Raw genomic sequence first — 12,831 nt, 5'->3', positions numbered from 1 at the left:
GTATAAGAAACTATAATAAATAGAACCATTTAAGAAAAAAGTTAAAAAGGATATATAAATAACTCATTTCATGACAAGTTCAACTAGGAGCCTATAGAAACCTGGTTTGATGATTATATATATATATATATATATATATAATATTATTCAACATTTATTATATACTTTATTCATATTCAATTTTAAAATAATAATATCTTATTTGTCTTTAAACTTTTTTTTAGGCTATGAAAGATTTCAGAAACAGATATGCAGTATACTAATAATTAAATGATTTATGTTGGAAGCTAGTTAGAATATTTTTAATGTATTTTTTATATATATCAAACTTTTTATTTTAAAGAGTATTAACATAAAATAACACTATAATGTATTCTTTATTTTTTAAATATAAAGTTGAGAGTCAATTTGGTTCACTATATATGGAGAGCCAAACTTTCACTCTTTATTCTATATTTAATAAATACACTACAAGTTCTTATACATTTAATTTAATTGATATTTGTTAATTTTATTTTTCTATTGGTAAAAATCTTTAAAAAAAAATTAAAACTATCAATGTTTACGGAAATAAAAGCAAGATAAAAAATAAAATATAAAAAAATCTATTAAACTTAAATAAAAAAATTTATTATTTATATTTAAATATTTCTTAAGATGTACATCAAGAACAAAAGCCAGAATTTTATGACCAATAGGTCCAGGAAATTTGTTTGGATTCATTTGCTTCAAAACAAATGAGGATATCCTCTTTGGTGAAAGGCTCCCTAAATGCACATTTTCTTGTAGTATTTAGATAATTTTTAATTCTCTTTTGAGTTTCTACTTTTTAATTCTCATAAATTTTAAATTTATAAAAATTAATAGAATAATGCTAGCCCACTTGTATTTGTCCTAATTCTTATTTACCTAATACGATATATAATATTCTTACAAAATTATTATTAATTTCAGAATAATTAAAAATAAATAAAGATGGAATGGTTAACATTTTCTGAATAAACCTATATTTCTTTAACTCCTAATTAATCTCACTTTTCTTTAGTTGTACGTGCCACAAAAATTAAAGTCTTTATGATATTAATATTGGATTTCTTTTACTATTTTTTTACAATACTATATGAGAGTACTAATGTCAAAATCATTTTTAAAACCTTATAACACTTTGAATTTTTGATTGAATGGACTTTTGGTAATGTAATAAAATGATATATTATAACTTCATTTAGAAAAAGGAAAAGCTAAAGTCCCTATAAACATGTTTATTCATTTTCTTTTAAATGCAGAATCTTAAAATTTGAAATCTCAATAGATAATGAAAAAAAAGAAGCACATAATAATAATAATAATAATAATAATAATAATAATAATAATAATAATAATAATAATAATTCAACTGTGTCATTAGAAAGGTCTATATTAATACAACTTATCGTCACTCTATTTAATTGAAGTAGAGTCCTCTGATTAATAACTGAAAAGGGTCATCATATAATACTTAATACCTAATAAGAAAATACTAATAATAATAATAAAGATCACATGATCAATTTCTCGAGACTGTGCTATCTAACTGTAGAGCCTGCAGCTGGGAAATAATTTCTAGAATCTACATTACTAGACCCACTACTTCTAACAGTATGAACCAATGGTTGAGGAGGTTCCCATACTGAGATTGGCATAGCATCATGAATATATGATATTTGATGCTGATGATCAAATGGCACAAAATAATTGTCACTATTCTCTAACATGTCCAAGTTTCCTGGAGACATATCAAGAACAGTTGGATCTATCTGTTGAAACCCATAAAGAACATTGCTATTATTAAGTAGGACATTGCTATTAACTTCATCTTCGACCACAGAATGATTGTTTGTTCCTGCCATATCAAAACCTTCTGGTCTTGCCAAATTGCTACAACTAGTACTTGTAGGCCAAAGCAAGATATTGTCAAATTCCTGATTTTTAGGTGAGCTTAATATAGAGACTATGGGGCTAATTTCTTCATCAGGAGTTTCAATTCTTTTTTTCTTCTTTTCCATACTTAGCAACTCAATTCTTTCCTTGAAAATCTTGAGTTTATCCTGTAGCTCATTCACTCTATCAATCAACGGAATTCCTGATAACCCATCAAGGCATTTAGACAAGGTTGAAACTAGTGCATTAATTTTTACTTCTTGTTTCTTCTTCTCAAGCTTCTTTTTCTTGCACTGCATAAGTTCCAGGACGTTGGATTCTTTCCTCTCTTTCTTGTCCGATCTTTTGTAGGACATCATCAACTCTTTCGCGCACTGTTCCTCCTCTGGCCACACATCAACGCTTCCATTAGGCCCGAAACAGACGACGCAGACTGGGACATCACATAATGTATGGAGCTCTTGCGCTTTCTTTTTTAGAGTAGGCTTTCGCTTGTAGAAGCTTGCTGTCTTTGTTGCCTTGTCATCGTCAAGGATTTTCCTGATGAAATTCTGTTTCCGAGCCTCTTTGTCGCCATCCAGGACCGCCCTTCCCCTTTTCTTGGTTTCTTGTGGCGAATTTCCTTGACATGCAGCCATTGAATTGAAACAATACACAAATATGGCGGTTGGTTAACAATTCCTGAGCATATATAGAGAGAGAAAGGGACAAGGTTTGAGAAGCATCTTCCTAATTCATAGCAATATTTTTTTCCTGTATAGTATCGTTGGCTTTTGATTTTTCTAGGAAAGCCATCTTCTTGATTTCCTTTTCTAGTCAACAGGGAATTAGAAGTCATTATTGCTGAGATCTTGGAAGATTTGAGTGTGCGATTCTTTTATATGTATCATAATGTGCAAGATTTTGACTTTTTGTTCTATTGAATTTAAGCATGATCAAGCCCTTCTAAAGTAATTAAACTTTTTTGCATGCTGCAAAAAGACCATTCAGTCAGAATTAAAGATTGAATATATCTTATATACTTCTTGGATCGCTACTTTCGGCATTACATCTGAGTGTTGGATGAGTTACACATAAAATAATTTTAAAATTTAAGATATAATTTTGGAATTCATAAAGTGTATATATAAAAAATATGTCACTCATCTAACGGTTTAGTGTAATATATATCGGGAGAAGGTAAATCATACCATGAATAAACTGAATAATGATAATACTTTTTATGGATATCTTGAATGAAACTTTCTCTTACATTCAGAATTTTGTGATTAGTAACCTATCAAGTTTTTTATGGGAGGAAAGGCAAGATGAAAAAGGAAAAAGAAAACATAAAACTGTTGATTATTTATTTCCTGGATTGCTAATTGTATGAATATAGTTTGACAAGTGCAAAGAAATCATAATATGTATAGGAGTATCAATCCTGTCACCGACCATCTTCAGTAATTCTGAAATTTGAAAAGGGCATCATCATGTCATTGCTTCCAACCTGAAGAAATCTGACACAAAGGAATTACAGAAATAAAAACAAATAATGTTATTTAGGATTATACAAAGAACACATTTAAGTCCACTTAGGCTTAGGTTAGGTGGTTAGTAGTATTGCCAAGAGGAAGAGAAACTTGAAGAAGTAATAAAAATTCTGCACTAAATATTTTGTCTCCATCCCTATTTGGTCTGTACCATGTAACAATTTTTCTTGTTTATGATAGATTTGGTCTCAATGAAGTCATAGAAACAACAAAACATCTTCTTATTTACTTTGACATGGAAGAACTACATATATTTTCCGGACCAACCCAGTAATTACATTATCATGTTTTCATCTATATATGTATGTTCCAGAATATTGCATCCTGAAAGCTAGCTGCAGAAAACCAGCTCAAGTGAAAAACAACAGAAGTTGGATTAAGTTTAAGGACATCAAACTTGCAATACAATGAATCGTAAAGCATACCTGTTAAGCTTCAATAGCTTTTCATCTTTGCAATCTTCAAGAATTAGTTTAAGAGTTAGATATACCTGCCTAACTAAGCAATGATTCAATTCATAGAGCTAATAAGTACAGGTCTCAGGAAGAGTAGCAATTGCAACATCAACTTAAAATATGAGCCAAGTACGCCACCAGGAATTAGCTGCAGGAAAAAATTAGAGCTAAAATATTAAGAACTAATATAAAAAAAAAAGAATTTCTTTTATCTATATAATCTTAACTTATAAGATATCAAATTTATTTTTAAACAAATGCTAGCTTTTATGTTAGTTTGATTCAATAGGCATGAGGGAGTTTTACATAAACATGTTTTTCAATATCAGGAGGGACTAAAAATCTATAGAAGAGATAGAATCTCAACAATTGCACAGAGTTTATCAAAGGTACATATTAGAAAAGCAAAGAGAAGAAGAAAATAAAATGATGAAATTCCAAACACACCTCTTCTTGAAGTTGCCACTGGTCTACTATCCAAGAAATCAAGATACCTCTGAGTCCAATCTGAAAATGCACGAACAGGCCTTAGAGAAAGGAATTGGTTCCTAATCCAATTCATGCTATTTGTCACCTCTTCAAGTCCAAAGAACTGATCATTTTGTTGCTGGATGTAACTCTCAGAACCCTCACACAACACGAAACGGCAAACTGGGCAAGTGTTGTGCAAGTTCAACCAAGGAACAATGCAATCAGAATGGTACAAATGCTTGCAAGGTAACTCCCTCACCTCTCCATCAATCTCAAATTCATCCTTGCACACAGGACAATGTGTGTCCTTCATCAAATGTTCCTGTGTAATCTTCACTACAGGCAATGCCTCAACAACTGAAGCAGGCGCAGGAGGCGGCCCTGGTCGATCAAGATCAGTCATATTGTTGGGAACAAACTCGTTTGCTGCATTTTCAAATATGTCGTTATTTCCATCGTTAGCAGCAGCAGTACTGTCAGTAAGGGCATTCATCGGTCTCTGAGGGCGAGGAGGGTCAAGAAACTGGAGGGTAATCCAAGGTGCATTAGCCCTTTCGGTGTCCCATCTGGTTAATCTTCCATCGAATTCAGTGTATTGCTGCCTCATAGATGGATTCAGCATCAGTGCTAATGAGTCCAACAATCTTGCAGCTGGAGAAGGCTCTAGCTCTGTTAGGTTCGCGTTAAGCCTAGGCCTCGAAATGTCAAGCTCATGGTTAAGCACACTAAAACAATGCGGACAGAAGTTTTCATGGGGGTTAATGGAGGTGAACCTTGAGGTTCTTTGGCAACTTTGGCACCAGAAGTAATGAAATGTCCTCATTCTTCTGTTTCCATTAACTGTGATCCGAGGGCGATGAGCCAGGGACATAGCTTTGAGGAAAGAGGATAAGGGTTTGATCGTGTTGTGTTTTTTCTGGGTTTCCGTTGAGGAAGATGATGCGAAGGGTCTTTTAAATATGGCATGTCTTGTAGGAGAAAGATGAATGGAGAGAAAAAGGGATGGCTTTTGGATGCACAGGAAGAGATTCTTTTCTGTGTTATTTGCTTCTCCATTTGTTATGGTTTGTGTAGGAGGTGAGGTAGTTGTTGGGTTTGCTAGTTTCTTTCTTGAAACAGTTTTGTGTCTCTTGTTGACAAAGTTAAGGATGGTTGGCAAATGATGCAATGTCATATTGCTATCCCACTTGGAAAATAATGAAAATTTAACTTATCCATGAAGTGACTACAATAGCATCGACTTGGAGTTCAAACTTGAAAACACATAAATATACCCAACTTCAGTCTTCAGTATCCGGACTTCCAACTTGACTTTATCATAAAAAAATATTTAAAAATAATAAAATTTTATAAATAAATCATAATCAAAGACCCACAAATTAAATGGTTTATGTAATGAGATTTTATAACTCGAAATTATAAATTTAAATACAGGAAGAACCCAAATGTGTATCATGAACATTTTGAATTCGTCGAGTAAATTCAGGCAGACATCTGAAGCTTTAAAAAATTAATAAAATTGGTCAGACATGGATGACTGAGAAACAAATAATTTGACACTATAAAAAAAAAAAAAAAAAACTATAATTTCATTAGGCAACAAACTAAGTCTACTATAATTTCAACGACAAGGGCAAACCCGTAATATCATCCCTAAACAATGAGAGAGACCAACCGGTAATAAACTCCTTGAAAGTTTGATGCACTGCACGCTTTCCACGACCAATAATTAACAATAAACCAGTACCCAGCTCATATAGGGAACCGCCCGAGTCAACTCAGTGAACTCGTTAATTTGTCATGTAGCAGTAGGCGGCTAAGAGCTAATCCACCCAACCCCATCAAAACCCCACTCATCCCCTTTTTCTTCTCCCTCTCTTTCAGTTTCTCTCTCTAAACCGTAGCCCCCAATTTCTAGAGAGAGAAGACCCAAATTCCCATTTCAAATGAAAATATAATCCGCTAAAATTAACAACAGAAAAATAAATTGAATTTTCTCAGTATCCAAACGAAGAGTTCCTTCAAATTTTTTCTAAGGAAATGTCTCATTTTGTGTTTGGAACAGCTCAAATCCCCACGACCACAACAACAAGCAAAACGACACCGTTAAAGCCTCCGATTCCGCAACTATGTCCACGTCAGCAGCTGCAGCTGCTGCAGTTGCCGGCCGTCCAGGTGGTGAGTTATAAGCAAAGGAGGAGTCTTGCAATTAAGTGCGCGTCGTCGTCTTCTTCGGTAATAGACGGCGGTTGTGGTGAGTCAGTGGCGGCGTTAGAGAGGTGTTTTATTGCGCCAGATGCTTCACCGCCGGTGGATTTAGGTTCCAGTTCGAGAGGAGAGTTTGGTCCGGTTATGAAGGGAAGTAAATTCGGTGCCTTTGGTGCTGTTACTCTGGAAAAAGGGAAACTCGATTTGACTCAAAAAGAGTCCAAAGTTAGCCCTGAGGTTAGTAGACAATAATTTGTTGTTTGAAAGTTTAAATTGAAATAGGGATTCTGTAGTGTGCATTTTAGTTGAATTTTGATACTCTTTGTTGGTTAGAATTGAGAAAATAGGGGTGTTTTGGCCAATTAGGTCAAGGGAGGTGCATAGAGTAGATTTTCTGTTTCGTTGAGGCTTTTGAAATCGGTTGCAGAAATTATTGAGTGTAGAGACAATGATACAATTTAATCATATGTTACTGTCATAATAATTCTTTTTACATCTGGTCTCCAATTGCCTGAAGCTGGTCCTAACTGAACTGTTTAATGATCGTAATAGTAGGATGTTAATGTAATAGTTGGTTATGTCCTCGGAGAATTCTCAGTGGCCATGATAATCTGTCACGTTACCAATTAGTATTGTTTTTCTTGATGCCATTCAACTAGTAGTGTGTTGAAGTCTGATACTGTGAACTGTTACTTAAGAGTTTTGTGTACCAATTACATTGCACTCCTTCCTCTCTTGGGTGTGGGTATGTGGTTTATTATCGAAATTAGATAATGATAAGAAATGACCTGAGCTTCTTAGTTTACCAATTACGTATAATTCCTTCATCACTTGGGTCCGGGCATGTGTTTTATTATCAAAATTAGGTAATGATAAGAAAGGACCTGCTTCTTAGTTCTCACACTTAAGTCATTTAAGTGCTCAGTTCTTTGACCCCTTGTGTACTTCTAAGATCCTGCTTTTATTTAACAGGTTCATTGGAATTGTTCATCACTGAGTTAGATTTTCCCTTGATCTTCTTCAAGATTGAATATAAAATTTAATCACTGGCCATGTGTCTTGTTCTTTTGAAAATTACAGGTCGCACTCGGGGGAGGTGGTGGGGATATTGGCAAAAAAATCAATCATGGTGGTGGCGATGGAGGTGACGATGATGGTGATGATGACGATTACTTTGATGACTTTGATGATGGTGATGAGGGAGATGAGGGTGGACTTTTCAGGAGAAGGAAATTTCTTGAAGAGGTTAGACTTTTTATTATGTTCTCGTAAAAAGTATCAAATATTTTTGGTAATATAGGTACTTTCACAGCAAGTGCTCTTATTCCATACTGACTAATGTCCTTTGCTGTTGCTAGCTTTTCGATCGAAAATTTGTAGATGCTGTTTTAAATGAGTGGCAGAAAACGATGATGGATTTGCCTGCTGGTTTCCGACAAGCTTATGAGATGGTGAGATAGTTGCTTATTATTATCCTCGTTTTACTGACCATTCTATGGATAAATACTGAGTGCAATATTTCTTCCAGGGTTTAATTAGCTCAGCTCAAATGGTAAAATTCCTGGCAATAAATGCCAGACCGACAACTACTAGGTTTATCTCCAGATCACTTCCTCAAGCAATATCAAGGGCATTTATTGGAAGGTGATCTCAATATTTCTTTCTTTGTTTATTTTCTTTTTCTAAATCCCATTACACTTGACATGATAATATCTTTCATATCCCAACTTCACATTCATTTGTAACAAAAAGACCTCCTGAATCTTTTTAACTTTTTGCTGTTGTAAACACATTATAGTTGCATACTTATCCCTATGGAGGAGTAACAAGCTGAGTGAGTCATTTAGGCAAACAGTCTCTCGCTGCAATGCTTGCTGGAAAGCATTAAAAATTTTGATTCATCAGAAATATAAGAATTTATATAATGTTCTTCAAGTGATCCTTGGGGATTATGTTTGTGCAGTTAGGTGTTGAACTAACAAGTTATCTGTAATATTAACATCTGTTAGCAAGTTTCTATTAGTTCAGAGCTCGGCATACCATGAGGCTCAAATTGTGGTCACATCGACCTTTTATCCTTTTCTTTTCATCTTCCTTCCTTTCCTCCCTTATACAAGCACTGACTCACATGAATGCAATAGAAGGCATAAACTCAAAGAAGCATTTTAGAATTACTAATGGAAGGGTCCCCGCACTCTCCCTCATCACATGCACATACACGAATGCAAGAGAAGTCATAGTGCCTGAAGAGTACCTGCCAAAATTAATTATGGAGGGTTAAAATTGCACAATAATCTATTGCGGTTTTTGATTAAACAAATTTAGAGTTTGAGGAATATAATGGAAAATACCATGCAAATCAAATTGAGATTAATTCCCTTTATCTGTCTCAACCTTTTGTATGCCAGACATCAACTAATATACTTAAGGCTCCCTGTGCTTGTGAGATGTATCCTTCGCAACATTTTTTTGTGACCTATTAGATTAATGCAGGATTTTTTGTGGGAGTGCGACCTATGCAATTTTGAGCATTGAGTCATCCGTTTTCAGATTTTTGATGGTTTGATACTCTGTCGTACAGGATGATTGCGGATCCTGCCTTCTTATATAGGCTACTTTTAGAGCAGGCTGCTACAGTCGGTTGCTCTGTTTGGTGGGAGTTGAAAAACCGCAAAGATAGGTATTTGTTTTCTCCTTTATGTCTGTGGAGTAACAACTTTAACGTGTCATGTGGTGCGTAGTGGATAGCTAATGCTTTACTGATATTACAGGATAAAACAGGAATGGGATTTGGCACTTGTAAATGTCCTCACAGCATCAGCTTGTAATGCCATTGTTGTTTGGTCACTTGCTCCTTGTCGTTCATATGGAAATACATTCCGGTTTGATTTGCAAAATACATTGCAGAAACTTCCGAACAATATATTTGAAAAGAGTTACCCACTTAGAGAATTTGACTTGCAAAAGAGAGTCCACTCATTCTTCTATAAGGCTGCAGAGCTGTGTGTGGTTGGATTAAGTGCTGGAGCAATACAAGGTCAATTGTCAAATGTTTTGGCCAGTAGAAAGAAAGACAGGTAAGCAAATAGGAAAAAGACCTTTATGTGTGTATTTGTGTGTTCCAATTTTTCTTACAGAATTAAATTTTTTAAAAAGAAAGTGACCCTTTTGCTTAATCAATCGGAAATTGCTGACTTGGAACATCTTTTTCACTTATTTGGCAGGTTATCTGTGACTGTCCCACCTGTGAGTAACTATGCGCGAGGTTATGGTGCTTTTCTTGGACTCTATGCTAATTTGAGATACCAGCTATTATGTGGGATGGATAGAGCATTAGTCAGCCATTTCGATGTTATTGGAGTTGCACTGTTTTTTAGCACGGCTTTGAGGTTTGTTTCTTCTTGCTTAAAAGAAAGAATAGATAACTATTTTAGATTACAAAATTCTTATTGTAGGAATGTTTCATACAATTGACACATGCTTCGTTAGAACTTTGATGATTGAGAATCTAGATCCCTTGGAATTTATGCTGCTTTCTCTAGGAATCAAACTGTTATCTGTCACAAAATACTTGGGTGACATCAGACTCCAATTTCTTGCATTCTGTGATATTTTGTGGTAATTTTGATCTCTTAACAAACTACCTTGATTAAAACTATCAATAGCCACAAACTTGGTTGAAACCTGGATTTAGCCACTGATATTGATGATGAGCTGTTTTGTTCAAATACCCTTTTGAATTAATGCACTTGGATTCATATCATTTTTTTTTCTGGATGATGTATAGGATTCTGAATGTGCAAGTTGGAGAGACATCAAGGCTGGCCTGGATAGGGGCAGAAGCAGATCCTCTAGTTCAGTCAGATGATCTTTTGAAGGCTTACAACAGGCCTTCTGAGGATGCCACCAAGGCATCTTCAAAATGGTTTATATCAAAGAAAACCCTTGTGTCTGGGCTAGGGCTTCTTGGCATCAAACAAGGGAATGTCGATTCTGTTGACGGAGTAGCACCACCTCCTAAAGCCCGCAGAAAGAGGGTAGTCCGAAAGAAGGTATCAGCATAGTTCAGTCGACGTAATCATGGTCATCATCCAATTTTGCTACCTGTAGATGACATGTATCTATGCATCAACTTGAGGATTAAAAACAGCTTGGAGTAAAGTTGCGAGGAAACCTTCCTACCATTGTAATCTGCGAAGGAGTTGCAAGATGGTAGGGAAGCACTCAGACCTGAAGAATATATTTTTTGGGGGGTAACACATTGTTTGGTTCTTGCAGTCACTACTTTTTGATTTGGTTACATTAGTCAGTGTGTTGTAATACAGTATAACACTGAAAATTGATCTCTGAAGTCTTTAACTTTGGGCTAACATTTTGTTTTTTGAGCAAAAATTTGAGTACTTTATCTTACTTGAAGTAGTCTGAAGTCTTATCCGAGCGGATGGCAAAAGCCCATTCTTGATTTTATTATTGATCTGTAATTAAGGATTTGTTGTATCAAATAAGGAGATAAATTTTAACACCAATTCCTGACCGGTATCATGGGGAAACGATCTTTATGACTCTGTTTGGCCAAATATATTTTAACCCCTTCATTGGTTTAACACATAGAAACCACAAGACTTTCTCTCTATCTGTGTCTCCTCTGTTGTGTTTTCTTTTATTACTTCTATTTTTTATCGAAAATTCGTGTATACTTCTTTTTGTCCGCCGATGATCATTTTGCGATTTATTTCCATTCCTCGTGAGCCACTTATTTCTCCGAATAGAACGATTGACTTACTTACCGACGGGCAGGAGAATTTTTTATTGTGATATGGATCACTCTTATTTTAGAAAAAGTTTAAAAAACTTTCATTGTTTAGTGCTTTTAAACTTGAAGGTACGGGTGAGCAAAATTCTAAAAAAATTGAAAACCAAACTGAACGGATTTTTATTTGATTTGGTTCGGTTATTATTTTTTTCTTTTGTAAATATAGTTTATTTGGTTTAGATTTTTTAAAAATCGGAGTTATTTGGTTTGTATACGATTTTATATTAAAAATACTCAATTTAATTGAAATAGCTGATTTTTTTTTAATTATTTACTAATTGTTTTTAATATGAAATTTAATTCTTAAAGTGATTTTAGGTTCAATTCGGTTATTCGGTTCGGTTATTGTTATTTATCCTTTATTTGGTTCGATTCATATACATATACAAGCTATTTAGTTCGGTTATTTCAATTTACTTTTAGTTTGATTCATTTTTAAAATTAGTTTCGTTCAATTTTGAACTAGATCGATCGAATTCTCAACCCTACTTGAGGGACATATGTATTTTTTATATCAAATAAATAATATGTATTTTAATTTCTTTTAGCATTTTTTAGATACATAACATATTTTTTCTCATTTTTTATATTATAAATATTAATAAAAACTTATAATTTGGAAAAATAAATATATTTAAGTAATTTAGCATGCAATTAAATATTTTGTAATCATAATAAATTATCAGCACATATATATTTTTATTTTAATTAAATTCAAAAAATATTTTTTTCAAATAAAATCTCAATATAATAATATAATATATTTTAAAAGATCATATTATTCATAAAATTATAATTTAGTGATGGTTTAATTTTTCTTTTTTTTTAAAATAGTGATGGTTTAAGTTAAATATGTATAAAACTATATAAAAAAAATAAAAACATAATATGAATCTAGAAAATGCTAAAATAACAAAATATATGGTAATCTTTTAATAAAAAAAAAATCTATATTAATCAAATATAAAAACGTTTAATCATAAAATAATTTTTCAACCTTTTGTCCTTTATTTTAGTTCAATAAAGACAAATCTTTCAAATTCAATTTGCTCTTTTCATTTATATTAGGAACTCTTAAACCTTTCTTCATGAAATTTTTTATTCTTGTTTTAGAGTCTATGATGATAGATATCCTTCATAAAGTTTTGGAATTGGTCAATATTTTTAGGAAATGGTCAACGATACATAAAAGGCCAATAATAATTATTCTAGTATATGATATAAGCGCAATAGATTTTTTCACTGTTCATCGTTAATATATTAATTATATATAAAATAACAATAAAAATTTAACTAATATATATTTGTTAAGATTAAAAACATTATTTAACTTATCACTTATAGCACATTTCACAGTTATTGATAATAAATATTTTCAATTAATAATTTATATAAATTGAATTTTTTTTATTTTAAAACATTTATATATAAA

The 12,831-nt window shown here is 33.1% G+C and overlaps 3 protein-coding genes across 5 annotated transcripts; 1 reads left to right on the top strand and 2 right to left on the bottom strand.

Moving 5' to 3' along the window:
* Positions 1–1,492: 1,492 nt before the first annotated feature.
* On the bottom strand, positions 1,493–3,123 carry LOC125370409 (agamous-like MADS-box protein AGL53). The gene has a single exon (XM_048375652.1). It carries the CDS (start codon positions 2,556–2,558, stop codon positions 1,566–1,568), a length of 993 nt encoding a protein of 330 aa, XP_048231609.1. The 5' UTR covers positions 2,559–3,123; the 3' UTR covers positions 1,493–1,565.
* Positions 3,124–3,237: 114 nt separating this feature from the next.
* On the bottom strand, positions 3,238–6,127 carry LOC8281934 (E3 ubiquitin-protein ligase RZF1). Of its 3 annotated transcripts, none has more exons than XR_007216330.1 (3): positions 4,355–6,127; positions 3,878–4,055; positions 3,238–3,419 (listed from the first exon to the last, which is right to left on the bottom strand). XR_007216330.1 is itself a non-coding variant. In XM_015726748.3 (2 exons), the coding sequence occupies exons 1-2, from the start codon at positions 5,550–5,552 to the stop codon at positions 4,021–4,023; spliced, it is 1,233 nt and encodes a 410-aa protein (XP_015582234.2). In that variant the 5' UTR covers positions 5,553–6,127; the 3' UTR covers positions 3,238–4,020. The 3 variants fall into 3 exon arrangements, 1 of the variants encoding a protein (XP_015582234.2); XR_007216331.1 differs by having other exon boundaries at positions 3,238–3,409; XM_015726748.3 differs by having other exon boundaries at positions 3,238–4,055.
* Positions 6,128–6,239: 112 nt separating this feature from the next.
* Positions 6,240–10,996, top strand: LOC8281933 (protein RETICULATA-RELATED 1, chloroplastic). The gene is made up of 8 exons (XM_015726750.3): positions 6,240–6,823; positions 7,667–7,831; positions 7,945–8,037; positions 8,115–8,230; positions 9,168–9,266; positions 9,358–9,663; positions 9,811–9,975; positions 10,374–10,996. Exons 1-8 carry the CDS (start codon positions 6,419–6,421, stop codon positions 10,648–10,650), a joined length of 1,626 nt encoding a protein of 541 aa, XP_015582236.2. The 5' UTR covers positions 6,240–6,418; the 3' UTR covers positions 10,651–10,996.
* The last annotated feature ends 1,835 nt before the right edge of the window (positions 10,997–12,831 follow it).

Source organism: Ricinus communis, chromosome 6 (assembly GCF_019578655.1).
Source record: "Ricinus communis isolate WT05 ecotype wild-type chromosome 6, ASM1957865v1, whole genome shotgun sequence".
Classification (NCBI taxonomy): Eukaryota; Viridiplantae; Streptophyta; class Magnoliopsida; order Malpighiales; family Euphorbiaceae; genus Ricinus; species Ricinus communis.
This window is presented reverse-complemented; position numbering and strand designations above follow the sequence as displayed.

Excerpts from the sequence above, each read along its gene's own strand:
- LOC125370409 (XM_048375652.1), bottom strand. The coding sequence starts at position 2,558 with ATGGCTGCATGTCAAGGAAATTCGCCACAAGAAACCAAGAAAAGGGGA.
- LOC8281934 (XM_015726748.3), bottom strand. The coding sequence starts at position 5,552 with ATGACATTGCATCATTTGCCAACCATCCTTAACTTTGTCAACAAGAGA. Across the intron at positions 4,056-4,354 it reads AGTGGCAACTTCAAGAAGAG|CTAATTCCTGGTGGCGTACT; the intron begins GTGTGTTTGGAA and ends TTTTTCCTGCAG.
- LOC8281933 (XM_015726750.3), top strand. The coding sequence starts at position 6,419 with ATGTCTCATTTTGTGTTTGGAACAGCTCAAATCCCCACGACCACAACA. Across the intron at positions 6,824-7,666 it reads AGTCCAAAGTTAGCCCTGAG|GTCGCACTCGGGGGAGGTGG; the intron begins GTTAGTAGACAA and ends TGAAAATTACAG. Across the intron at positions 9,267-9,357 it reads TTGAAAAACCGCAAAGATAG|GATAAAACAGGAATGGGATT; the intron begins GTATTTGTTTTC and ends CTGATATTACAG.